Source organism: Vidua chalybeata, chromosome 2 (assembly GCF_026979565.1).
Source record: "Vidua chalybeata isolate OUT-0048 chromosome 2, bVidCha1 merged haplotype, whole genome shotgun sequence".
Lineage (NCBI taxonomy): Eukaryota > Metazoa > Chordata > Aves > Passeriformes > Viduidae > Vidua > Vidua chalybeata.
The window spans coordinates 19857752-19885533 of NC_071531.1; the positions used below are offsets into that span (position 1 = coordinate 19857752).

At 37.2% G+C, this 27782-nt stretch overlaps 1 protein-coding gene across 1 annotated transcript in view; it reads right to left on the reverse strand.

Moving 5' to 3' along the window:
- WWC3 (WWC family member 3) overlaps positions 1–27782 on the reverse strand; it is a 98101-nt gene that overhangs the window by 15046 nt on the left and 55273 nt on the right. Inside the window, exons 7-14 of the mRNA XM_053935407.1 lie at positions 24911–25060; positions 22767–22840; positions 13612–13854; positions 10597–10686; positions 8876–9450; positions 2824–2944; positions 1992–2066; positions 897–983 (exon numbers count right to left, since the gene is read on the reverse strand). Coding sequence (XP_053791382.1) covers positions 897–983; positions 1992–2066; positions 2824–2944; positions 8876–9450; positions 10597–10686; positions 13612–13854; positions 22767–22840; positions 24911–25060 — 1415 coding nt within the window. The remainder of the gene's footprint in view (positions 1–896; positions 984–1991; positions 2067–2823; positions 2945–8875; positions 9451–10596; positions 10687–13611; positions 13855–22766; positions 22841–24910; positions 25061–27782) is intronic.

Consider the following 27782-nt stretch of genomic DNA (forward strand, 5'->3'; position numbering starts at 1 on the left):
AACACTAATGTACTAACCTACATGAAAAATTTCCACTGCAGTTTTGCAGAGTTAGCATGAAGTTCTCAACAAAGAGCAATTCATTCAGGGAGATGTATTTCAATTTAACACCTCCCACCAAATGACTTATTTTACAATACAATAATGTTATCATACCTCTGCTATTTTTCTGCTTTTAAACAACCTCTCCCAGAGATAAAGATCAACAATTTGTACATGTTGAATTTCTTTCAAATATGTTAAGATACATATCTCCAGATAAAACCATGCTTTATGACAACACTGATTATTTAAGAAACATTTACTAGAATAAACTAACTAGAAACATTTACTAGAATAAGCTATGTTCTAGATGTGATACAAAATTTGAAAAAGTAGCACAAGCTGTCAGAGGTTAAAAAATTCTATCTTTTGTACTGATTCTCAGCTTGTAGTTGTCTTATCAGAAGGTGTTTCATGGATACTCAAGGAGAGCTGTACAGGCCACAAAAGCCTGCAGATCCTTTGTTGTTGTAAGCATGTTTTCTGGTGTGGTTTTCTTTCTTAAAGATAAAAGGCAATGTATACGTCTTCTGATTAATATAGATGTTGCCACAGGTATTGAGAAAAATACACTAAGCTTACTCTGGAATACCACAGATATTTTTGAACAAACTTTGCTCTGCATAATAAACATGAAAGAACACAGAGACTACACTTGTTACCTGAATATTGTAACATTAGTTGTATAAAAGGGATACTTTGTGACCATAAAATTAACCCTTTCCTCACAGAAATTAAGACATACCATCTTCTCCAGAAATGGCTTAATTCTGAATGAAGCCAAATAAATCTATGGTATTTATAACTGCAGCATAAAACAAGCAACGATCACTCTGGGTGAAATTTAAGCTTACATTTTGCAGTTTTCTTTAACAACTAGACTAGTAAAGTTCTTCAGCTGTAATACATGGACTAGCAGACATTCACTTCCACTGTCATGCCTGGAAAATAAATTTTCAGTGTTAGTCGTCAATCACTGATACTTTGCTTAAGAAATAAAGATGAAGACTAAACAGATTTAAAGAATGTAAAAGCAGATTTTATTAAACAAATTTCTTGCACAAATCAGTTTCAATCAAGAACATTAGCTACAGTAACAAAGTTAATAGAACTAAGCAAATTAAACATTATTTGTTATTGAAAATAACAAGTGGCCTTCCTATGCCTCTTGACAGCAAACAAGTTTTATCAAATACATTCCTTACTTTAAACAGCTACACCATGTGCATTTGTCTGTGTCCATGTGTAACAACATATCAGTTACATCAGCCAAATCCATCTGCATTATTTTCATGGGCTATTGAAAACAAATTAAAAAATTCCGCTCTTTCACATTAGCACAAATTTTGAAATGCCACTAACAAACTTTGTTGATATTTTAAAAACTTCCATTCTTAGGAATTAGCTTCCAAGGGGCAGAGAGGATTCTGCAGGGCTAAGATATGATATCCTGTCTTGTATGACAATGATTTGTCCTTCCCCAGACTACTCCCACTACCAACAACAGCATGCCATAGGCACAGGATTTCAAAGATGTATTGTACAGCTGGGGCTGTACTGTATTTGTGTCTCTTCACCTGTGATTTTCCTAAGGTAATCCTCCTTTATCTGGCATAAGATGATCTCGCTTACAGAGAGATATCCCTATACCCATACCCACATTAAAGGCCCAGACAAAGAAAATAAATGCTACTGAAAGAAGTAATGAAGGCCCTTTTATCAGTCAGCATTGAAAGGACACTGAATGAACTTTGGTTAAGCCATATCCCCAACACAAAGTGGCACGTAACTGACTAATCTGTGCATCCATTGAACTTTGGCTGTCAGTTCAGAAACTTCTTAAAAATTCCCACCATGATTTAGTTTATTAAAAGGTAAAAATCATAAGCAAGAAAAGTAGTGAGCAATTCCTGTAGAGTTGACATGGAGAGAGAGAAGTAATTACTCACAGAAATCCAACATGTATTTGTGGTTCTTCATTACTGGCAGCATCACCATAAACAGGCTCTTCCAGATCTTCATTCCTGCAGGAAGAGAAAGTACTGTAAACTACATAGTGACCTAAGCTGCTAAATGATGAGTTAACATTTATTCTGTGATTTGTGGATATAAGCCATTATTTGGCAATACAGAAGGGACTGATAATGTAGAAGGAATTGAGACATCTATATAAAAACATATAGTAGTAATTCACAATTGTAAACATTGAGGTTTTAGAATTTTTCTTTCAGGATATTTAGGTTATTTTAGTATTTCTTTTGTCTTCCATTTCTCTTTAGCATCCTCCAAACCGTATCTTCTTCCCAGTCACTGCTTCCCATGTTAAAACAGTTGTATTAAGTAACATGTCCTTCTACATCCTTCAATCATTTGGTCAACCTACATATTTTTAGGCTTTTGGCAGTTTGTATATTTCTTCCTTGAAGTTATACTTTTATCATATGATACTCAAAATTGTAAGTCACACTCTGTATAATTTTATTTTGTTGCAGATGGTTGAAATAAAATTATTGATTTATGACTAACAGAATGAAAAACTACTTTCAAGGGAGATACAATGTTAAAATGTCAGAGAGAAAAAAGCAAAAGGGACCTGGCACTTGAAGATGACAGTGGACTGCACGTAAAAAGCTTCTTTCCTTTAAAACATGCAATCTAATAGTTTTATATTACTAATAAGTAGCAATTTTGAAAGCTTACACATAAATTCACAACTAATTCTTTTGGGCCGTGTGGCAGAACAGGAATATTTCCAGCTTACTATGCATTTATACACCTGACCTTTTGCTTAAAGCTTCAAACACGCCACTGTCACTAGCCAGTGAATGATCTGAGAGACATGCTGAAACTCGCCTGGCTCTCCTCTCCGATCTTCTACCACTGTCTCCTCGCAGAGTTACAGCTGCCATGGAGAAAAAAAAAAGTGAGAACAACATCACTCAAGGCAACTTCTTCAAAATTAAACAAGAAACATGTATTGTATCAAAGCTAGCAGCAAAACAGCACAAATGCAGTTCACTGATTTTTCTTCTAACTTAAAGTTAAAAGCAGAGAATAGGACTAACCGGAGATTTTCTGTGGAAGAATTAAGGAAGGAAGTTTGTGGCTAATTGCTCTGTGACAAGACTAAGTATAAACCAATTGCATTGTTACTAAATGTTTTTCTGGTAGAGTAATTCCTTCCTAAAGGAAGCCTTACATTATGTGAATACATATGTACACATGATATCCTAAGCTTTTCAGATTTACCTACTGAATATACAATAGGTTGAAAACAAACACAGAGACTAATTCTTTTTTAAAGTTATCTGATATCACAATGCGAGGTTTTGTTCTCATTTGTCTCTTAATACAAAGTCTCAAAGCATACTGTTTATACCATCACATAATAGCAGCTTTTATTTACAGTCTGAGAGGCATTATCAAAAAGAACCAGTGTTTTCTAGCTCACTCAGACCACTGTTTTTTTTCAAACTCTTGGTGAATTACTTTGAAAACTGACTGGGGGAAGGAGGAAGCAATGTTCAACCTTCTTTGCCACCCTTCCCTGAATCACCAGCCACACAATAAATAGCAACTCAGCAGTCACTTTCATGTAAGTATACCAACAAAATTATGTTATGCACTGGGTTTTGCACAGGCAAGTAGGTATAGCAGCTACCAATCCTTTAAAGTACGTGCACAAGCAGTAACGATCAAGACCTGCATAGAAAAGGCTTCAACACTTTAACAATACCTCCTAACTTGAGGTTGTTTTCCTTTGAGCCATACAGAAAACCACTAAACAGACTTGTGAAGTGCAGTTTCTTCACTGCACAGAGAACTTTTACCCTCTTTTGCTTAAGGTTCAATGACTGTCCTCAAAGCAGGAAAGCAACGATAAAGAGATGGCACTTCAAAAGTGGGAACAGTATTTTATTTTCTTCTGCTCATGCTTACAAACTTAAGACAGCATGGAAGCATTGATAGTTTCAGCAGAGTAACAGTAGCACAATGCATGGGAGACAAGCACCAGCTGACATTTACAGCTTAAGGCCTCAACAAGGGATGAAGCATGTCTTACTCAAAGTAACAACTTGTTAGGTACTTCTGTTGCACATTATCATGAGCCACCCCCCTGCACAGTACCCACCTCACCTCCCACCCAAGCACCACCAGGACAGGACATCAGGACAGGAGAACTTGATAAAAATCTTCCAGATCAACACAACCACGCTGGTGCTATCAACAGAAGGCTCTGGCTACGGTCAGCTTTAACCCACTGTGGAACTGGCAGAGAAGGTACACCAAGCCCAGCAGGGTCTGGGCCAGCCCAAAACACATTCCTGTTACCAAGCCACTAACAGCACAATGTTACTGAAAGTGTTACAAAAATCACCCAGTCCTGTTTGGAGCAAAAAATCAGCAGAGCCAGTTCTCTGTCCTCTGGATTCGTAAGTAGCCCTATGGACCTCTCCTCCAAATTCAATGAAAGATTTAGTCAGCTTTAGGTATTTGCTGGCTAGGAACAGCCCAACCTGCACTTGTCTCTGCACCCATTCCTGTCCATCTCCAGTTACAGCATCCCACCCTTCTTGCACATCATACATTGTGCAGTGCTACTCATGACATCCTCACCACAAATGAGAGCCAATTTCAAGTGAGCACACAGCAAAAAACTGTATTTGAACCATGCTCTCCTCTGTATGACTTGTACAAAAGTGGTGGGTTTGTGGGTTGTTTTGATTGGGGTTTTTTTGCTTGCTTGGTTGGTTTGGTTTTTTTTTTTTTTTTTTTTTTTTTTTTTTTTTTTTTTTTTTTTTTTTTTTTCTTTTCCAAGGACTTTTGATTTGGTAATCTACATCACTGTCTGGTATTTATGAAGAATATTCTGTCACTGCTATTTATGAAGAATCATAAGAATCATGAAGAACTAGCAATCTGTAGAGACATTTACATATTAAAGTTTCTCACTGGAAAGAGGTTGAACTTCACAAAAGTGTTTAATTTTTTTTTTAAAGTCCTTCTATAATTTCTGTACTAATTTCAACAAGTTACTCTAGAACAACTTCTTTTAGTATAAGTCCTTGGCTCACACCCTGCTACATTAATACAAAGTGTTCATGTAGAGGGAAGATTTTGTGGAATCTGTCCTTGGAAGGTTCATGTTCCCAGTTTGGCTGGAAGGAAAAAAGCTGGCCTCAAAGCACCAATATAATAAAATGAAAAGCTGACACATTACAACAATGTTGTGACTTGACAACTATTTGCTCACTGTCTGCAGGCCATGGAAGCATTCAATGGCCTCTGGACAATCGCAGCAGATTTGGGAGAGATGCAAAAACCAGAATATACCCTTGACTTGGTGGGGGGAGATAAAAAATCAGCAGGAAAAATTGGTCAAGATCAAAGACACACCAAATTTTGGTTTAAGCAAAAAGTTTAGCACAGGTTACAGACTTAGCAATGCTGGAAGCTAATGAACTGTTTAAAAATTTGGTTTCTAAGGCAGATCATTACCTTCCATTTTCTTATTTAAATAAAAAATCAGTAAACAATATGTATGATTTTCCAGAACTACTGGGTGCCAAAGCTTGATAAATATAAGACAGCCCTCAATGAAAGAACATTCTTGTTGTCATTAGTTGAAAAAGTGAACTTCAAAGGAAATTTTGCTGTCCAAACTTTCATTTGCTAAGAAATCAAATAAATCTAAAGCATGTTTCACAAGCTTAGGTGACTACAAATACTGCATGTCAGCTCAAAATGCACTAATGAAAGAGTAGAACACTCTCTTAAAAACTAATCAGAGACAAAAACAGACCTTACTACCATAAGGCTGTCAGGCATTACTATTATATAATAAAGCTGAAGGTCAAAGAACGCTTTCCCCAGGAATTTAACCACAGCTGTGAATGTGTTGTTTAGTTGACATAGCAAAAAAATTAAGTATGCCATAATGATTAAACAGATACAGCAAAATATCAAACAAAACCAAATGTAGCAGAATCTCCTGTTTCTTCTCATGCAACTCCAAAAAAAAAAAAAAACCAAAACAAAACAACCCACCCCAAAACAAAACAACCAACACATCACACAGAAAAACACACAATAAGAAATTTCAGGTTCACTTACAGTGAATTTTTCTGTTGTGCCGCATGAGAAACAAGACAAAAAGCATACAGTGATAAATCACCCTTTAGATCTCTGACAATATTTTATAAACAAGAGATTATTTAGGCATTAAAAGAAATATAGCATTTGAAAGATTTGGTATATAAAAGAGATAGTAAAGATATTCAGGCCAAATATTTTATTAACATGTTTCCTCCCATTTTCAGCTTTACAAATATGGCAGATTTAACTTTTCAAGCATATTCCCTCCATTCACACATGAAAACTTATTTCACAATGTGACCCTGTGACAGATGCAGAACAATAAAACAGCAGATCAGCAACTGAACATCAAAATTGCAGTTCCTGAAGACCCCCCTGAACTTGCTCAAGTGCTGCATCAGTGCAAAGTTCATGCAGTTTATTCAGAGTTAACCCTCCCAGCCCCCATTATTTGCAAATTACCAAAATTACCTCATGCTTTGCACTGAAGGACCAGGCAAAGGTTTGTGGGAACGAGGACCTCCTGTTTTTGCAGCACAGCATTCTGCTGCCAGGCCATCGGGTGGCAGCAGCAGGGTACCTCGGAGAAACCCATACCCCCAGCATCTGCGAGCTCCCAGCTCTGGCATACAAGCTGGATGCTCCATCCAATTCTTCCAGGAAAAGAGTACAAAACCAAAATACTTTCAAAACTTCCAACTGCTACTTGCAAACAACTGCTTTACAATTCCAAGCCACCAGCTAGCGAGTGTGGAACTCAAAGCAGGCAAAATCAGAAAGGTTAAATGTTTTTTAAGCAATTGTTTCCAAATGCAAATATCAAAAATAAAAAAGTCTCAAAAGAAGGCAGTCCGGCTACCTTTTAATCATACATTCTTCCTCAAAAAGAAACACAAAAAACTCTCTTGTACACAGAGAAAAGCTGTAACCTCTAGACTAGGAGCTGGACATTGCAGCACTGACAGCAGGTTAAGCACAGAGGTTTCCAGATAAATGTGAAACGTGTAGAAACATAGCAGAGAAGTGAGAAAAGGAAAATCAAAGCAGGAAGCTGCCCTCCATCCTGTATTGCTGCCTAGGCCCTCACACTAGGCCTTCACTTCTAGGAAACACATACAAGCTATAAATGAACTACTTAGATACTTTCACTTACCACAATGGGTGAAGACATGCTGTGGTCTGATTTGAGGTTTAAAGAAAGCCTCAGGAAGCCTCTTCACAGCACTAATTTAAGCACAAGTTTTCATGCTGGTCTCTGGAATTCTGTTTATTTTGGTCTGAAAGCTACAATATGGGCACTGGAAATGTTTACAGCTAGTAAAATTAAATTCTGCTGCAGCATCTTCTGGCAGTGCTAGCTGCATTAAGGAAAGTAGGTAAGTCTAGACTCAAATACTTTTGAACAATACAGGCATTTTAGCACTGTGGCAATGTTTTCTTTTTTAAAATGAAAACCTGAAAGTTTTCTGTAAATACCATCAATGTTCCTTTGTATTATCACTTGCCAAGTAAGATTTTGGTAGGATGATATGATCCATGCTCTGGTTATAGTTCACATTATTCCTGACGTCATGAGTCCCGAATGCAACATTCTACATAATGCTAACACAGAATTCTGGATATAGGAATGGGATGGGATTCACAAAATTTAATATTAAACTAAACTCTAAAAGCCTTTCTCTACTAGTATGGTTTTATTAAAAAAAAAGCAAGTCAACACACAAAAATGTTATCATTATTATCTTTTTCATATTAAGAACAGTTCTTCATTTGGTTGGTCTAAACAGGAAAATAAAATTGTCATGTTCCTGTATGCTCAGGCTTTTAATTTTGTTTCATTTTTTCAAAAGTTTTCTCTTTTGATTTCTCTAATTTAAGTTTCTCAACTGTAGTGCTTTCAGAAGCTTCTGCCAAGGCAAGCTAAAGTAAGTCCCTCAATTTGACAGTCCAGCAGGAAAGGAAAACTCAACAGTGCATGTGTTGTGCTTGCTGCACCCGTCACCCCTCTGCAAACAGAGCACACACAGGTGCTCAGAAGCAACCAGCCAAGCAGATGCACAACTTCTCATACATCCCCTGCAAAAGATGCTCCTTTGCTGATGAAGCACCTGCTCATGAATGCACTGTGCACTCATTACAGCCATGCCACTGTGGCTTCTGCTCCATCACAGAACTTGGACAAAGGAACCTGGGCTGGAGTATGTACAAGTTCAGCATTCAGTCAGCCGGCCCCCAAGAGCAGTCAGAAGCATCGCCTCATATTTTGTGTTTGGGTGTTTTTGTAGGGGACAGTTGTTGCTTATTTCCTATCTCTCCTAGGTTTGTGTTGCTTTCCATTATCAGAATAAAGGCAACATCAACACAACTGAGGGCCTCAGAAGTAACTAGCCCATACTTTTTCTTACTAATACTTTACTCATTCTTGCTAGGTCCTTGATAGGCTACACTCCAATGAAAGTGTATATTCCATTCCCTTTCTTCCAGTCAATTCACCCCTGTTTTAAGATTTATTGACAAGGATTTCTCTATTCTTGCACCTCTTTCCCCTAAAACTAGAGTTTGGGTTTGGGGGATTTTCCTGTGTTTTGGTTGGGCTGTTAACACCTACCATGCAATTTTTACCTGATGGTAGTAAAATAAGCCTAACTCAGGAACAGTCTCTACTGTGCCAGCATGCTTAGGTCTGTGTGACATTTTCTAAGACAATGTGGCAAAATAATAACATGCATAAACTCACCTCCACCAGTTTGGACAGTAGTCAGGTGTGGTCCCATTTCTCGCAGCCCTTCATTGTCCAGAGGGTAAGCAGATGTCTGAGATGAGCTCGTGCCTTGTGCATCATCATCACCCAAGGCTGTGGGCTGAGCCCTGAGCATTTCCAGGGCTCCTATGCCTGCAATCTCCTCAAACCCTTCTGACATCTGAGCCAGTGGAGAATCTCGTGATGCAGAGAGAAACGGGGTGTCCAGAGGCGAGCTTGGAGGAGACAATGATGACAAGGAGGACCGCGATGACAGGGATGCCAGGGACTGCGGGGTGTCCAGAGACCTCCGCTGCTTATTGAAATTTGAGTGTCCAATGGGATCAGCATAGGGCACATCCTTTGTGAGAGACTCGAAGGGAATTATGTCAAAGCGCAAATGCTGCCCGTAGTCTGTAACGCTGTCTGATTTGTCGTACTGGGGAAGGCCGTAGATATCCGTGAAGCTGACTGAACTGAGGGAGCCTCTGCTGGAGGCCAAGGATCCTCGACTGGAGGCCAGGGATCCCCTGCTGCTGCCAGAGGACATGGTGAGGGTGCTAGCTGACAGACTATAGCATGCAAAGAAAGAGAAAACACAAAAATGCCCTTTCAAATATAATCAGAACTACCAATGCAGACATTAAAACACCAATCCAGATTACACACGCAATTTTACATGTATTCAGTATGGTGACATGGAAAGATGATTTGGCATTTTAAAGTCTAGTTCATGTCTCTTGCCCTGGTCTCAAGCACAGCCATGACTGGAGCAGTACATGTGACAACCAGATCAGGGCTAAGTGCCTGAAGAAAACAGTCCAACAACATCCAAGAGTAGGATGAGCCTACTCTTTCGTCCAACATGTAAACAGCTGTGATTTGGCAGAAAAGAGGCCAGAGTAGGCTCTGGCTAAGCAAACTCAGTGTAAAGCCAGGAAAGATAAATTACCATGATCCAGCTCAAATTTACATTAATGATTGGTCATAAACAATCCAGGGAGAAGAAGTGCAAATGGATTTGCAAAGTCCTAACAAACTGCTGTGTAAGCCTCACTCTCACAGGTTTTTCCAATGCAAAATAAAAAGACTTGAGGATGAATTCTATTCCACTTCCTCTTACCATTCTCAGTTAAGGGGGACAAGAATATTAATGCCAGAGAGAGATGAAGTGAGACAGGAACTCAGCAGGAACTGAGCTTTTGATGATCCTGTGGTGCTAAACTGAGGAATCCTCAAGAGCTGCATCTCAAAAGGCAGCTGTGACTGTGAATATGCAAAACATTCTGGACTTGTGTGAGTCTTAACACATTCTCATATTTAAATAGCAAAATTTTGTCATCTTACCAGGCACCAAAACCCTCTACCTTTGAAGATATCAGGACATTAAGAAACCACAGAACTTAAAAGAATGCTATCTGCCCATAGTGAAACTGTAACAATATTACAACAGATTTTAAGAACTTATCTCCTTTTCAGAAAGTAAGGTAACATATAAATTTCCCAGCTACACTTAATAATGTACCCCAAATAGCCATCACTAATACAATTTATAAAACTCCATCCAAATCATCACATTCCACATAGCAAAGTGAATAAATGTAGTGAAAAATTAACTTGGCATACATACACAGAAGTATAAAAGATAAACTTCATACATTATTAATATTCTTCTCTGCTGCAGTTACTTCAAAACCTGCTGGTTTTACATAACTTACCTTTTTAACTGGGAGTGTAAATATGAGGTTAAACGTGTAGCTTCTTCTAGTTGCATAAGCAAACAATTTCTCTTCTCCTGTAACAGTATCCTGTAATTAAACACATATATATTACTATTTTCTTCATCACAGTAGTGTTCAAAAAGTGCTAGGAGCTTCCCAAGTGTGGAAAAACATCAATGCATTAAAGTTTGGAATACTGAAAAAAGTTGCACTGTTTAATAAAAAGTTTTGATTTATGCTGCTCATATGCAGCGATGGTAATTCCAGCAAGAACACAAGAATCAAGAATCCAGAAAAGAAAAGTAACTTCCCAGACAAGAAAAGTAACTGAACCATAATGTAAGAGTCATGATACTGAAAATACATTAAAGCAATTAGCAGTCATAAGAAGTCCTAAGTAAAAATATCAGACTCTACAGGATTATTTTTCTTCTCTTGCATCAACCTGATTCTGCTATTAAAATACTATGCCCTTCCACCTTGTCACAAAAAAAAAATATTCCAAGACAATTAGTGTAAAAATTCAAAGATAAAAAGAAAATTTTTGAAGGACTTCTGTTAAGCATAACCACCAACAACAAAGCTTTTATTCCACATGTTTTAGGTGCATTCATTTATCATTATATTTAAGCAGGCGATAAAGCATCTTGACTACTACCTTAGGAGAAAAATTTCATGCTGCAACTTATTTTTGCCCATTCTAGTAACAAGAAGCTGAATTAGTCAGTACCACTACCACAACACAAATGGAATGTAACTTTAATGCCATCAATCTCACACACCTATATCTTAAATTCAGTATTCTGACATTATTAGAATTTCAAATAATAGATTTTATCTAACATCTACTCTTTTTCTGGATGCAGAATGATATTCCTGATGTTTTGTCTTTCCAAGCCCAACCACTGAACTTCAAGATAATATCAGGGTAGTATGTTGTATATTTTGTATATCCAGGAAAGTTACAGCTCCAGCCCTACATCACAAGGTGGCTGGAAAAAGGAGATTCTGACAAATAGTTTGGAGAAAGCAGATCAAAGTTATTAGGCTGCCTCAGACCTTCCTCAGCTGCAAAGCTGGGTGTTAGAATTCAACATGTTAATGAACAGGATTTAAAAATCAACAGAAAGTATTTAAAAATCAACAGAAAAATGTTTTATCCAGTTCTCCCAGATACAACAGCACCTCTCAAGCTTTTCTCCTGCCTTTGTGCACCCCAGGCCAAGTTAACTAATGGCAGAAAGGCTGCAGCTCAGCTATGCAAACTTACACCATACAGGCACTGCATGCAGGAACAAAAAGAAAAGAACAAATGGACACAAGAAACTTAATAACTGATTCAAAAGCTTGCAGATGAAAGCAGAGATAATCACACCATCTACTGTAAAAAACAAACTTAGGAACCTACACTCCACAGTGACGGATGCTGCAGGGTAGGTACCTGTGCTAAGAAATGCCTCCAACTAAGGCTGTCAGCCAATATTGGCAAAAACAACACTGTAACAAAAACAAAGAACAACAAAACCCTCTGTCATATAGATTTGAAGTTCATTTTGATCTGCGCATAACTCAGTGCCTTCAAAACTCAGTAACAGAAAAGAAGTGTTAATTATTTAAGAAAGAAATACCTTTGTATTTCACAATTAGAACAAAGTGGAAAAACCAAAGCAGAATCAGAAATATTTCTGGTTATTTCTGAGTCTAAAACAAACACAAAAAATCAGGGCTACTAATAGTTAAGCTTTCCTCCAATTTGTCATAAAAAAACCAGAATGCCCATCAGTATTATTCTAACTTCTGCTCAACTTTCTGCTAGCATTTGAAGTATCAAGTACCACAGTGGAATGCTGGTTTCCACAGCATGAACTCCATGGAAAAATAGATTGGCGTTCTTGCCAACACAGTATGCAGTACCTAACGTGAGAGCCCAAAAACAACAAATAAAACTTACTACACGACAGAGTAAAGTGAACTCCCTTTTCTGTCAGTTCAAACTGGAAAATCAATGTAACAATATGGCAAAAATTGCAAAATATATTACACTGACCTGTAGGCTGACTGTGAATTTTTTATTTATTGCCTTAATTTGCTGTCTGAAGTAAGCATTTTCAAAGAAACTGAAGTTGTCAAAATCTGCATATGGAAAGCACTTCCGAAGATTTTTTAAATGTCTTAATTGTGTAAATATTAACCTTTACACAGATCACATTAAAGCTGGTTCTTGTAGGTTTTCCTGAAGTGTCAAAGCTGAGGTTTTACCACTACTTACGAGAAGCAAGAACAAGTAGTTTCTTGCTTTCACTGGAAGCAGTCTATGGTAAAAAGAGAGTAAGAGGTTTTGTCCTTTTCTCTGGCTACAGGAAAAGCTAAGCAACTTTGAAATAGATACTGTGTTTCCACTAGTATGTTTTTGGGTTGCTTATTTTACATATAATTTGATTTTTAAGTTTTCAAGAATAACTTTGCTTACTGTGTTCTCTGAATGTCAGAACTGGGATGTGTTCCCACTGCTGAGATTGCAAATGAAAAGGAAATATTGTATATAAAAGGCAGCAAAAACATAATAATTTAACATTCCTGTTATAAGGCAGAAACTAAATATAGCAAAGTATCTTTGTTCTAATGCTTTTGGAGATGACTACTACTCCACTGCAAAGAACAGAAAAATCTTTCACTATCCAGGTACTATCATTCAGGTCTCTATTATCAGACAGTATCACTCAGACCTATTCCAAGCATCTTTCAAAATTCTATTCAGATTTCTTCTTCCTATTCAGAATTTGTAGATGAATGAAAGGAAAACTAACTAGTCAACATCCCTGCAACTCTGCTTCAGAAAAATTCAAGACAGATAGAATTAAATAATGACAGAAGTAGTCTTCTACTTTTTTGAAATTAAATTTCTCTAGCAACTTATTTTTTCCTTAAATACAAAGTAATTCCCTACTCTTCCTTTTGAAGCTACCTACATGCATCTCACAACAGAGGAGGAAAAAATTCAAGTTCTCAAACCTTTCAGTGGCCCCATGAGCAGACGTTGCTCGAGCTCGCTGAATTTCATCCTCCAAGCGTCTTTTTTCTTCCTCCAAACGTGCAATGTCTTCTGGGGATCGTCTCTGCTGACTGATGAGCTGCAGCTCCTGAAGAAGAGCCTCCTTCTCTTTGATGAGCTGAAGACGGTCCCTGTCTGCTTCAGCCATTCCTGGCCAGGATTCATTATCTAGCAAGGCCAGCTGCTGTTGTATATTTGAAACTCTTTAAAAGAGGATAAATATATTTCAAGATGCAGAAGAGAAAGACAAGAGGAAAAGTATCAGAACACGAAGCCTGTTAATGCCTGTGCCTTTTTTCTTCTAAATATCAAACGAAGAAAATTTAGAGGAGTTTGGGAGGATTGTTTCTGGAAGGTTTTGTTTGATTGACTGGTTTTAGGAGTTTTTTAATTGTTTTGTGTATTTTTAAAACAGTAAACAACTGCAAGAGTTCCTACATGTATAGATGTGCAAGAACTAGAGTGTTTTTTTCTACTGTATAGACAATATCTGTCTTCACAGCTTTCTCATTTTGTAATAAATCAATTAATATTTTAGAGCTTGAGTTTACTGCCTGTACAGCTGATGAAGCTGAACATTTTCTCATTCATCTTTCTTCTGCAATTAGATCTTAGATTGGGATTTCAAAAGTGCAGTAAGAATTTGAAGCTGAAGGTGAGACACTTAACTAGTGACAAGAGGTCCATACAATCATGTCCCACCTCGCAGAGGAATGGTTCAAGGGGCTGAAAATATTAGGCTACCCTAAATGACAAATTTTAAAAATTTTAAAGCTGCCATTAAAACAGAAACATCAGTCTGGAAAAAAGATTTACTGGTTACAAAATACAAGTAGCTTTAGATTAATCTATCTTAAAATATGCAATTAAATAAGCTAACTTGAGTGTTTTCCTGTAGTATGCTTTATAGTTAGAAGCAGTTTCTTATATCTCAACATGCTGTACCATTACATGAAACAATAATTTTAAGCATAATTCCACAGCTGACATTTTAATAAAATGTTCTTTTAAAAAAACAAATTTTGAAGTCTTATCAGTATTACCAAGAACTCTAAAGCTAGACATTTCACGAATGTTTCTTTTGGCATAAGAGGGAGAACACTTATTTTAGGTATTTATGTTTGTCTTGCAATGACAATTTAGACACCTTAGAATTTAACAGGTAAAATGAGAGGTAAGTAAGAGAAAATCTAGCTTCCTGATTTTTGAACATTTGAAACTCAAGAACTGTACAACATTTATGCAGTTTACACCTCAGTTTTATCTTCACTTTGAAATGGTAGCATTCAAGCAAAAATCAGTACCTCTAAAAGATTACTATCCTTTAAATAAATAAATAAACAAAGGCACTTTTAAGCCAGCCATAAAAGTGGGATATAGTTAATTGGTTTTGATTAAAATAATCTTTCAAAAATATCTGGTAAGAAAGAAAATTAATAACAAAAAAGCAAGGTAAAGGCACAAAACACACAAATAGAAGATTCATAGTGTCAATCATGTGATTATGAATAAAAGAAAAAGCATAGCGATAACAAAGGCAACATTTCCCCCATCTGAAAACAAAACCTCATGCAATAAGTTTTATCTCCTGACATCTGGGAAGTATTTGGCCATCTTATTATCAGGTGAAGGGAATAAACTATCAATATAAGTGTAATTTTGCAGTGACTGCATCCATATATGAATAAGAATTTCACTGTAATTTCCCCACACACACCTTAGATTTTATTTCAGCAAGTAAAGAAATTGGGTATTATGCAACATTTTTGTCTAAAGCAGAATACTTTATCAAGCCCTTCAATACCATTTCCCTCTCCTTGCACCAATAACCAACTTCCTGCCAACAGCTACTGAAAGCACCATTGTGGATCGATACATACAGTCTATATATTTCACGCTTCAGCTATTGTGCATGAATTCCAGATGCAGCTTCCTGAAGAACACCTCGCCCCATTGACCAAATGTCAGGGCCAGGAAGAGCAAGCAGTGTCAGGATCCCTTCTCTCCCCTACCCAGGCTGCTCTGCTGTTAAAGATTCAGTAAACACTCCTGAAGCATATATAGCTTGATTTTCAGGTGTTCAGTGCCAAATGAAACAAATAAGGACTCAAGATCCTTTCAACAGAATCACAGAATTCTGGTACAATTGAGTTATCACAGCTTGGCAAGCGAGTGTGAATCATATGAGCCTGGACTATTTGATTGTGTTCATAAGCTTTTACACAGCTCGTGAACAAAAGAAGATGAGATTCATCTGAAGTTTCTGTGTTTCTTCATAAGACAGCTGAAGGATTGACCCTTTCCTTCATTTTAACACTCTCAATTGTTTTGCTAGTTATTTTTACATTGCAGGGTGACCTGGTTAAGAAACAGACCTCAGGTACAAATGAACATTAATGAAGGCAACAAGGAAGAGAGAAGTACGATCAGGGAAGAGATCCCTCTCTTTCAGTGCTAGCAAATCAGTGATTCCACTTGTCTGTGGAGTAAAACATCACCTTCACTAAATACAAGAGGTTTTAATTTAGACTCTTGGGTTTGCTGAGAGCACATGTATGACATTCCAGCTTAAAGTTTGTTTTTTCCCTTCAATTTCTGTTATGGTGATGCTTTGAAAGTAGGAAGTTCTCATACAATAACTTAATTAGACTGTTATTAAAGAGGGAAAAGTACTGCTGTGGACAAGGTTTGTATCACTGAAGAGTTCCAAAATCTGATTAGGTATTTACTTTGATTCCCTCGACACCCTTAGCTAGCTCTTTCAGCTAGTTCTTCTTGTTTCTACAGTTTTCCCTTTACACAAAGAAAAAGCAGGCACAAAACACTATATAATGCAGGAATCTGTTGAAGCACCAATAAGCCAGTTTTCTGCAACCTCTATTTCCTGCACATGAACTGAAGTTTTGGGGCATTTTTGTTGCTTGCTTTCCACTGGGGAATCCCTCTGTATGATAAGTTGTTCCAAGAAACTACCAGTGACAAATTTTTTAGTATTTATCTCCTTGGCTAGAAGACACCCCTAAGGCTTTTATGTTCTCATTCACCCAAAATTATGAAAAAAATTGGAGTAGTCATGTTTAGTTATGCTCAGAACTTAATAAAAAAGTCCTCTTAAGTATGTTCCATAACTGCAATCTGTCTCCTCAAACATGAGCTTTTCTTCCAATCACAATAAATACATGATTAAGCCATTTCACTATGCTTGCCTATGCCAGACTTTATGCCTGTACTACACCAGCCATTCTCACTGCTGCTGTGTTAGAAGAAAATGGCTGTTGTCAAACTCAGTGCATATATTAACCTGCCTTAAAACATCCACTTAAATCAATGACTTGGCACAGATTGCAACCTAAAGTGGAAAAAAAAATATTTAGGATCCTTTATGAAGCCTCTGTTTTTCAAACACATTTTTCTTTTCATTCTTAATGAGTATTTTAAAGATACTATTTTTTAACTGTAGTGACTGCAAAAGAGTGCTTTTATCTGGCCTAATGCCAGATACTGAGGTCCCTACTGACCCAGCCATTTAACATATTCCTGTGGAAAAAACTGTTAATTTTGAGCCATCAACATTCCAGGCATTTTGCCCATTCCCATCCTTGCATAACAAGTGCTGGAGAGCTTGCATTCCTCACTGGAGTAGGTGGTATCAAATGACTGGTTCCCTAGGTAGGCAGCCTAACTTGCTGCTTAATTCAGTATTTAAAATTTTCAAATGGAGATGAACATAACAGTTCCTGTTAAGGGAGGGGCACAGATGGGATGACAAAGGTTTAACCTAGTGATGATCTTAAGCAAACTTAAAGCATGACTTGAAATGGCATGCTTGCCCTGAAATGGCCATACCTAGGTATCTAGAATGATGTCTCGTTCAAGATAATGCAGACACAGCATGAGGATGGAGATCAGTAGAGTCACTAGTTTACTATACAAACTACATCATGGGGAAATACATCATGTATTTCCAAAATTTAATTAGACATAATTTAATTAAATTTAGTAGCATGTCCAAATCATTATAGATCTACACAGTTCCCTCCTCCCCTGACACAATAGGGCAACCCTTCTGTCACTGAAAATACCTGGGGAACCTTAAAGATTTTGTTAATGTCCAGAAAGTCACTTTCAAGGGTGATATCTGAACCCAGCACTAATGAAGTTATATTGTTGAGCCCAAGAGGATATTTATTAAATACAGCATAAGAAGCGAGTAAAAATCACTTATTGTGAGATGAGTGATTTACAATTACAATTTACCCCATGTTAGAGTCTTACTCAGACTATGAACAAGACAGCTGTCTTGGGGAGGGAAATACTCTGAACCAATTCAAAGGTATTAACTCATGCTTGTAAAATGGACAAATTATGGGTATCCTACAGATGGCACTTGTTCTTCAAACTTAACATGGTTTGAATTTTACAAGGAGAAAAAGGAAACCAGACAATACTCCTCTACATTTAAAGTCCTAGGCTTTTGGCTGACATAACATACCACTCCAGAACTGAGACCTTTGTTACATGTGGTATGGGAAGACCAGTGGCGATAAAATAAATATTCCAGTTCCTATTTGAAAGAAAACAGTGGCTAAGATCACATAAATCAGCCCTGCTTACTCTTTTTTCCTAGGCTTATAACTGGACCCAGTTCTCTGACACTTCAGCAAACAGGGAATATCTCCCACATGCAACACCCAAAGGAGGTGGCTGTGGGACTGAAGACACATAATGAAGGTTGTAAGAACTTGGTAATTTCTGGTATTTACTGACCCTCTTGAGTGTGGATTATAATTTATATCCAAAGAGGGGAACACTAGAGAAAGATGAAGAAAGAAATGGAAAGAACAAGAAGGTGGGGAAGTCGGCCAAATGCTCACAAAATTTCTCCACTGTGTCTATTTTGGCTGTTCCTGCAAGTATGTGCCACTGTAGCTTTGGCAGACAACACGAGTATGCTCTGCAGAATTCCCAGCCTTCCTGACAACCCACTTCATTCAATAAAGACGAGGTCTTAAAGTGACTTATGAAACTCATGAAACCATTAGAGTCCACTGGCATTTTGCAGATTTTAGGAAAGTTGCAAAAATCTGCTTAAAACAAGTTTTCCCAAATGCACAGGTGAAATAGTACAAAACTTTAAAGAAGTTCAAAAGTATGTCTAAGCTTCCTTTATATAACCCAAAGAAAATGTTTTATGTTTAAAAACCAACACTGGGAGATAAAGGTTTGGCTGAGCCAGACATTTCTGTGATATCAAAAAATTACTTCATCCTTAAATCAGATTTTCAGATTAGTTCAGCAGAATAAAGCATACAAATCCACTGAATTTCACTAGCGATTAGGTAATTAAACCTTGAAACCAGCCTATACAAGACAAATTTTAAAAGGAAAATACTTGACTATGTTATTGTATTAGTACTGGAATGTTGCTATCAATATCCAATCAAATTGCACTGACACACTTTTACTTATGCTAGTGATTTTAAAGGTCAAACTGAAATTTAATTTTGGAAATGAGACAAGTTTGTAGCAAACTATACTGAACAGAAAGAAAGACATCCTTAAAGACAAATGTAGAAATATTAAGCATATCTGAGGAAAAGGTTTATTCAAGGCTAAAATCAATCTCTTGACATCCACTGCATGCCTCTATGAAATGAATGGAAAAATAACATCCTTGAATTCCAATTCACAGAAGATACAAATAAATACTACCCAGACTAGGTAAGCTGGTTGAAGATGTTTGAATGTATTATTAGTTCATTAAAGTTAGCTACCATCAGACTGGACTATTTAAAAAAAAAAAAAAAACAAACCACCAAAAAAAAACCTCACAGCTAAAACTTTTGTTGCTTCCTATTGGAGGGATTATTTTTCATCTACTGATTAAAACACTTCACTGAATATGAGGCACTGCAGCAATGACACCTCATGAACATTTGCTAATATACTTCATGTAGTCATTCTATGAACTGCACAACTTAAGAGTTATCAAAGAAAAACAATTTGCTTTTGAGTTCTCGTGCTATGAAGCAGTATATTCAGAAAAGTGCTTGAGGGGTACATTTTCTAGTGTGCAAATGCTTTCATGAGAGGTGGTCTCACTGAAATAGCAACTGAAACTAAAAACAGTATTTATCCAGGCAGCTTGGGGCTGTCTGTTCAAAAAGACCTTCCTCCCTCCCCCTCCTGCTTCTCTGGAGGGCCACACTGGCAGATCTGAGAGGAGAAGTTTCATGGAAATAAGGTACAGTTTATTCAGAAATAATGGGAGAGGGGGAAGAGTACACAGCGGAAGAAAAGTGACTGAGCCTCCTTTCAGCATGATTGGTGAGTTAAAAAGGAGAATTTACAAAACTCCTTCAAGAGCCTGGATCAGAAACAGAGGAGAGGATCTCTTCCCCAGTGTGCTGGAAATGTCAGAACCCACAGTGTACAACATCTGAAATGCCCATGGGAAAAATAAAACTGCAAATCATCCAACTTCCTTCCAGTGGGAAAGTGATGGAGGGGGAAAGATAGCTATGTGAATGTCTTAATTTATGCAAAGACCAAACCATTCAGCAGTCAGAGAGATTTTTGAAGGAGGAATTAAAATGAAACTATCCTTTATAAGGAAAGAAGGATATTTTGGGACGGCAAGCCAACACTTCTGCAATCACTGGGTCTTGTCTCCTGAATTCCTGAAGACAGTTAATTCAAAAATCCATGCATTTCCTTGCTTAGACTCAATATACAGAGAATATTTTAATTTTTAAAGACTTTTTACTACATCTGGCAAACATTCTGCTCATATATGGCTAGATTCACAAGAGCAACTATAATGCAACACTCTGTCCTTCAGTTTTTGGGGCTTTTTTCCTGCTTTCCTTTCAGGGAAAAGACATACTTTTCTCCTACAGTATATTTTAAGCCTCCCATTAAAAGTTTGTCAGTTGTACTTATTTGCTGTATGTTTCAACACCCGCTTGACAAGCAAGCAGTCACAATACACTGCCTTACAGTTGTGACATACTGTAGCATTTTAATTTTCTACTTTGTAGATTTAATCCATCGCAGCACATTCCGTCACCCACACTGTGCAGTAACAGTAGATATTTCACCAGCCAAGGGAGAACGAACACAAAGATATTTAGTAGAGACAAAAGCCCTACAGAAATGCCAGCAAGCTAAGGGGAAGGAATGCATGATAAATGAAGAATGCAACCACAGAGATAACTGGTAGGGGCAATGAGCTTTGTGCAGTTCCACTCAAAAGCTGAAAGCTGATTACTTCCGTACAACATACTGGGCAGAATAAGGCTACTCTTTTAAAGCAACTAACATACTTTTGCTAAATAACAGACCATTGTCAGAGCTGCTATCCTGGGAGAGCAAAACTACTCTTACTGCAATCACCATTCTCTAGCTGGAAGGTTAGTTACTCAGATTTTCTACACTTAATTAAGATCAAACACCAGCTCACTTCTGATGTTCAGAAATACTGCATTCCATGCAGAAACAAATGTTCGGCATTTCCAGCTGAGAAATGCTTTGCTACAAAAAAAAATTTAACCCATAAAAACCCAACATCTCTTTACCCCCTCTGAAAAAACACCACTCCATCTTTTTCCTGTCATAAACAAACAAGAGAATTGTTTTGAAAAACACAGAAAAGCTATGTCAGAAAGCTGAACTAAAAACATTTTAATACAATCTTCACAGCATCAGTGGCTCTGTTAAACTGAGCAGTATAAAACTAAATTCTATCATTCTTCTTTCAGCAACTCTAAGTCGCTAAATTATCACTGGACTATTAAGTGCTAAGTTAGCCTGTGAGCAAACACAGGACATGGACACATTTTTGGTTTATTCTTTTTTCCCCCAGTTATTTAAACTTTATTAGGTAATAGTCACTGGTATTTACACGCAGTATGTATGACACAGACTTCCATTCAAGTTACAAATCCTGAAGATTTAGCTGTGTTTACCTAACTTGCTTGTACCAATTTAAGTTTTTGAAGACTGTATTGTGTCCAAATGTGGGTAAATTTTCCAAGAACAACAAAATGGTGTACTGCCCATAAATTTCCAATTCTTGCCAAGTCATGTGACAGCATCACAGATTCCCCCAAAGAAAAAGTCACTATGATATGAAAAAAAAGGCAAAAGAATTGAACTTCTTTTTCTAATTCTTGTTCTGAGAGATGTAAAAAACTGGTAGAACAGAACACATTGAAAAGAAAAAGAAATCCTAATTTATACAAATTTTAAAACTATGGTTTTTGAAGTTAAATATATTTGACTCTTTTAAGTGTCAGACAAGTTCAGTAAGAGAATATTCTACAAGCACAAGTCAAAATTATCATAAGTGCATTAATTTACTGACTTCAAATAATCACCTGTACCGACACTACTGTCTTTAATATGTGGCAAATAGTTTGAAAACAATGAGGTTCAATAAGGACCCACTAAAATATTTAAGTAGATAGTACCTTTAAAACTTCAATAAGCTAAATGACAAAACACTGCAAGACTGGCCTCCACAAGAGAAATACTTAAAATAAGCATTTAGACTGAAGGACATAGTGAAGAATCAATCTATTTCAAGTAATACTTTTTATATTTTTATCAGACATTTTTCCAATTTCAACATTTATTTTTATGTACCCTTTTGTTCAGCTCTGAACATCTCCATTTATTTCACAGGAAGTTCAGCATTCTTTCTTCTTTGTGGCTTCTGTACACTGAACTTAAGACACAGGTACACAAAGCTTTGGGTATCCTGACAGACCAGGCTGATAAGTGTAAGTTTAAAGACTGTTTATATTTAGGTTTGAGAAAGAAGGTGAAAAAATGTAAAACAGTTTAATTGAACCAATACAATTTTGTGTTTATACAAGTATAGAACAGGGCTGACATTTAGCTTTATCTCTGCAAACAAATAAATTAATCTGATGATAAAGTCTTATATTTACCTAAACTTTCATCATCTGTGAACTACTCAATAGACAGCAAATTAGTCTTCCCAAAGAAATTTCAGCTAGGAGGCTGGGTCCAGTTCTACTTTGAAAACTTTACTCACAAAAGTAAATATAAAACCCAATAGATAAAAATAGATAAATATAAAACCCAATACCTTTTCTTTGCCTCTTCATATTGCCAGTTCAGCCTTACTTTGTCTACAAGTCTTGTTTTGTCATCAAACCCAAACTTGCAGAGTTGAAGAGCAAGGAGAGGAGGAAAAAGAAAAAAAGAAACAAGATAAAAACTCTAATCACAATAATGAAAGGGATATATTAGTCTTCCTTACTTGACTCACTAAAGAAACCTCTATGCTTTAAGCAGTAACATAATAAAAAATCAATTTTATGCCTTAGAAATGCAAAACTAATGTATTGCTAAAAGCAGAGAAGATAAATAAGCCCTTTCAATAAATTATTAACCTGGAAATCAAGGGTCAGAAAATTGAATCATTGATAAATGGTCAAAGCTTTTCAACTTTATCCAAGTCTACAAGACAAAGAGTGTTTTAATTGGAATATTCTGATATTTGATATGGCTATTTTATGAATACATTTATTAAAAGGAATTCAGATTACACTCCCTATACTGCGATGTGTTACCCAGCACCTACAACATTAGTGCGTTTTAAATATTAGTACAAAAAAACCCCCACCTTATCCATGAAGTTGTAGAATGTGCATTTATGTTGCAACTCCTACTGCATAGTGTTTCTACAGTAATTTTTATTTTAGGGCATTAGCACTTCCCTCCTCAGAAGTTTGTGTATGGTCTAATGGTTAAAACCTAAGCTCCTACGCAAGTGCATTGCTGCATCTCCGGAGTTCTCCTGTAGCTGCTGCTTTTTCTGTCTCCATCATCTCCTGGGTAAAAACTCCACCTCTTTTCTACTCACATGGCACTAACAATAGTTCTGTGAAAAGATTCAAGTAATTATGTATTTTTGTTTCCCTTAGAAAAAGCCTATACCTGATAAACATAATTTCCACAGTGTACTTGTCTTGCACTGTGTACTGCAAATGGCAAAATGCTCCTGTGTTCCTTTTGGTAATTTGTTTCAGAATTCAATAATCCCATCCACCACTCATCTGAAAAATGACACCTTGAAGACACCATCTGCCTAACACCCTGAAAGACAGCTTAGCATTAGCTCAGTTTTCTCAGATTCTTGAAGAGTCTATCTTCTCAAAAACAAGATTTCCTCTTCTGTAGGGGACCTTCTGGAGACATCCAATCTGACAACTAGCCAGCAATGAAGGAGGATTATAAAAGATGAGAAACGGGATGGTAAAACCAACAATGAGATGATTTCTAACTAAATGTAAAGTAACATCTAAACTACCATACTAATAACAAACAAGTCACCTTCTTGTTTTGGTGTCAGTCACTCACACAGAGGCATATGTTTTATTACTAACAACTGGGTTGCCATAGTACTAGTGCAAGCTGAATTTTTACTTACTAATATTTGGAGTACACAATTTCGTTCAGATAGAATGATTTCCAAGGAATCCCAGTATGTTCTCCTCAAATACCATATTTAAAGGCATATTTGAGCACAAAGGTATAATAGACTATATCGTAAGTTTTGTTGATTAAGAAAAATACTTTGAGAATAAAAAATACTTTCCTTGTCTTAGACAGAGGAAAGGAGCAGAAATCTACTACACATTTTCAATGTATATGAACAATGAATACAAACATGATAAAAACAAGATATAAAAAATAAAATTTAAAAGAATACACAATTACTACTACCACAATACTAACATCTCATGCAAAATCATGTCTCTACTGCAGCTTCAAGTTGGCTAAAGAATTTTCTTCTTTCCTGCCTCATTACAAGTATCAGTAATTCAGAGCTGGGAATATGAAGAGAAGAGGTCCATGGACACCTGAGCAAGAGCTGCTACTCCAAGATGAACCTGCAGTCACCAAAGTGGTAATTCAAGAATTACCACAAAGTGGTAATTCTGCTGGGCTGGCAGAGTCCAGGAGCTGACTTTACCTGTCACTGCCCACGAGCATGCCCCTGCATCCTTCTGCCATGCTCAAGCAGCAGAACCCCCAAGCCCATAGCTTGCACTTAGTGAAAGCAACAAGCAAATGCAACTCCCTCCCCACCAGTAAAGCTTTGGAGTTTTCCTTCTGCTCCAGCCAACACCTCTTCAATTAAAAGAGCAAATAACACTGTATCGCTGTAGTTCAAAAGCAGCTAATTCTGTACAGCAAATGTTTCACATAGGAACACTCACATACCTCTCCAGTGATGTCAGTCTGAGAACAAGCATCGCAGTGTTGTTGAGGTAAACAGGAGTCACTGAGTGAACTAGAATTGTGCTGCAGATCCTGCAGGGAATCTGTAATACAACAGCTATTCCTGAATCCATCTGTTAATTTGGCCAGGCTCTAAAGGAGAAGATGTATTTAAAATTATTAGAAAAAATTGTTTTTATAATACTTTTTAATAACAGAAGAATGTTTTTTAAAATGTTTAAAAAGCCTGGTAGCCTGCCTACCCAGAGCTATTTACAGAAAGTAAAATTCTTTGTTGTGTTACCAGAATGCAAAAGGTTTGCTTTGGAATAAACCCCTCCTTTTAAAAGATTCACTGATTTTTCTGTTTGATAAGTAAGCAGACTTTATATTATTTGTTTTAGATCTGTGAATATTTTATCTTCTGTATGGCTTGCAGCTCTTTAAATCTAGCAGCTGTCAATTTCACATTAGTTGATAGGGATGACAAATGTGATTCACTTGCCCTTTTGCCATCTTCTGCACAGGTTACATTCCTTAGTCACTACTGTTATCTCATCCAACTTGATGAATACCTTTTATTGATTGCATTTTTATAACAGCTGATCCCTGTGTTCTCTTACCCAGCATTCACATAGTTAAGAGATATTTTACATTTTGGGTTAAGCAAGGGACATTGCTAGACAATGACACAAACTGTCAGAGTAAAGCAGAAACACCAGTCTTACAGGGAAAGGGAAATATGACAGAATCACACAAAATAACAAAAATAACTTTTTTAACAACATAAGCTTGGTTGACAGGCTCTTAAAAAACTAAAATAACTAAACTGTTAGTATCTCTTTTACTTTCTCGTTTTGCATTCTCTCTTGTTCAAAAATTACAGATAATGTAGTATTAGTAATGAAATCACCGGCTGTCATTTATGACAGAGATCCTAAGCATTACACATCAAACAAAAATTAAAAACATTCTGTCCTCTCACCTATCCTTCACAGGATAAAGGACAATCTGAAAATGTGGGGAAAAAATTATCAGAAATTTGAAGATCTGTAGTAATTTATAATTCATAACATAATCAAAAAATTTGGTTAGAAAAATATACATAAAAAAACTTACTAAAGTGCTTACTCTAGTGTCTGAACTAAAGAATCAAGGACATTGCATTGGGAAAAGGCTGGTCTTCAGGAATTTCAGTGGCTCTGACTACCGATGATTCACAACAAGCTGAGGTTACTGTCCACAACCAATTATCAGAAGATTTCTCAGTCTTCAAAGTGTAGTTTAAAAGGGTAACACGGCAATGCTGCTTTTTCTTACATCAAATTCAATTAGTGGAGTCCAGAAATGAACCTCTGTAACAGCAACTGTTTGCTACTGACAAGAAGAGCAAGGCCATGCTAAAGATGAAGGCATCTGGTTTCAGAGCCTAGGAAGCATCCAGGATTATGGAACTCTAGCAGGCCTGAAACTAGCCAGAAAAAGCAGCTTTTTCTGATGGCCTCCATTTCCATCATACATGGTCCATTCCCTTTGCTTTTATATACCAGCCTCTCCCTCAGGCCAGCCTCCACCAGAAATGAAAAAGAGGGAGAACACCCAGCCTGGTACAGGATGAGTGAAGAAGTGGGCTCCCCAGCCACAAGAGTGGGGCCCTGTGCTCCTCCCTGACAGCCCGTTAAATCACACACTCTGTTTCCTTCCTATTAGGGAATGGCACATGGTACATGCCCTCTCTACAGGTCTGAGAGGGGCTGGGATTTCACAAGCAGCATTGGCAAGGAGAAGGGACAGCACAGAGCAATGCCAGATGTGCTGGCAGTAGGACAAGGCTACCATCACTCGCCTCCAGAAGCTTAACTTGTCTTGGGTCCACCAAATAAGCCAATTCTTCTGCCACCTCCCAACTGAACTGAGCCATTGAAGAATAAACAACATATTTTCTTCTCAGCCCTGAAACTGCAAATTCAATTTCAAGTTACATTGCCAAGAGATCCCTAGCTAGTGTCCCTTTATCCTTGTGAAAAGAACTGCTCCACAACATTGGAAAAAAAAATCACAATTTTTACTTTATGAAAACTGTAGACTCCTGTCTAATTCTCTTCTACAAAACTCACTGGAAATCATCCAGTCCTGTCAAGACTCCTGCTGTATGGAAGATCAAGAGGGATCCCTAATGGGTTTGTAACATGGAAATAACAACTTCAGATCATGGCCTCTTCCCAGTAAAGCACAGCCAGTTGCATCAACAAAAACTCAGGATTCAGAAAGCCTGAGATTTCCCCTAATAAGTTATGTTCCATCTGCCACCTTTGGCTAACACATATTATGTTACAGGTATGTGCACTATCACAAATCCTGATGCCAAAACTTGAATCTAAATTTTTGCTTGTATTTCAGCTACTTTATGAACTCCTGGTATGGTCCTGATGCCCTCTAGCATTCTCCCTTGGCAGGTGATGAAGGGCTACTTGGCTGCTGGCCAGGCTTCCTATCCAGGCACAGTTGCTGAATCCTGGCCCCTACTTAAAAATGAGAAAGCATTTGACAGGTGACAATCACCAAGCAGCATCACCTCAACTTACATCTACATGCACAGATGACAAGGGCAAGCAAAAATGCATTAAGTCCTTCTAGTTGGATGAGTGAAAACAGGCACCAGCAACCCTAACATGGAAAATTACAACCCAAGTTAGCACATTTTTAGATAGAAACAATTTATAATTGTTATTATAAACAGTAGAAGTAATTTCCTCCCCAGCTACACAGAGGAATCCATCTTTCATCTCGAGTTTAAGGATTGTTTACGGCAATCCCACGGAAACTGCCGAATAAGCCTACTGTTGATGTGAAGTTCTAGGCACACCAGCCCAGA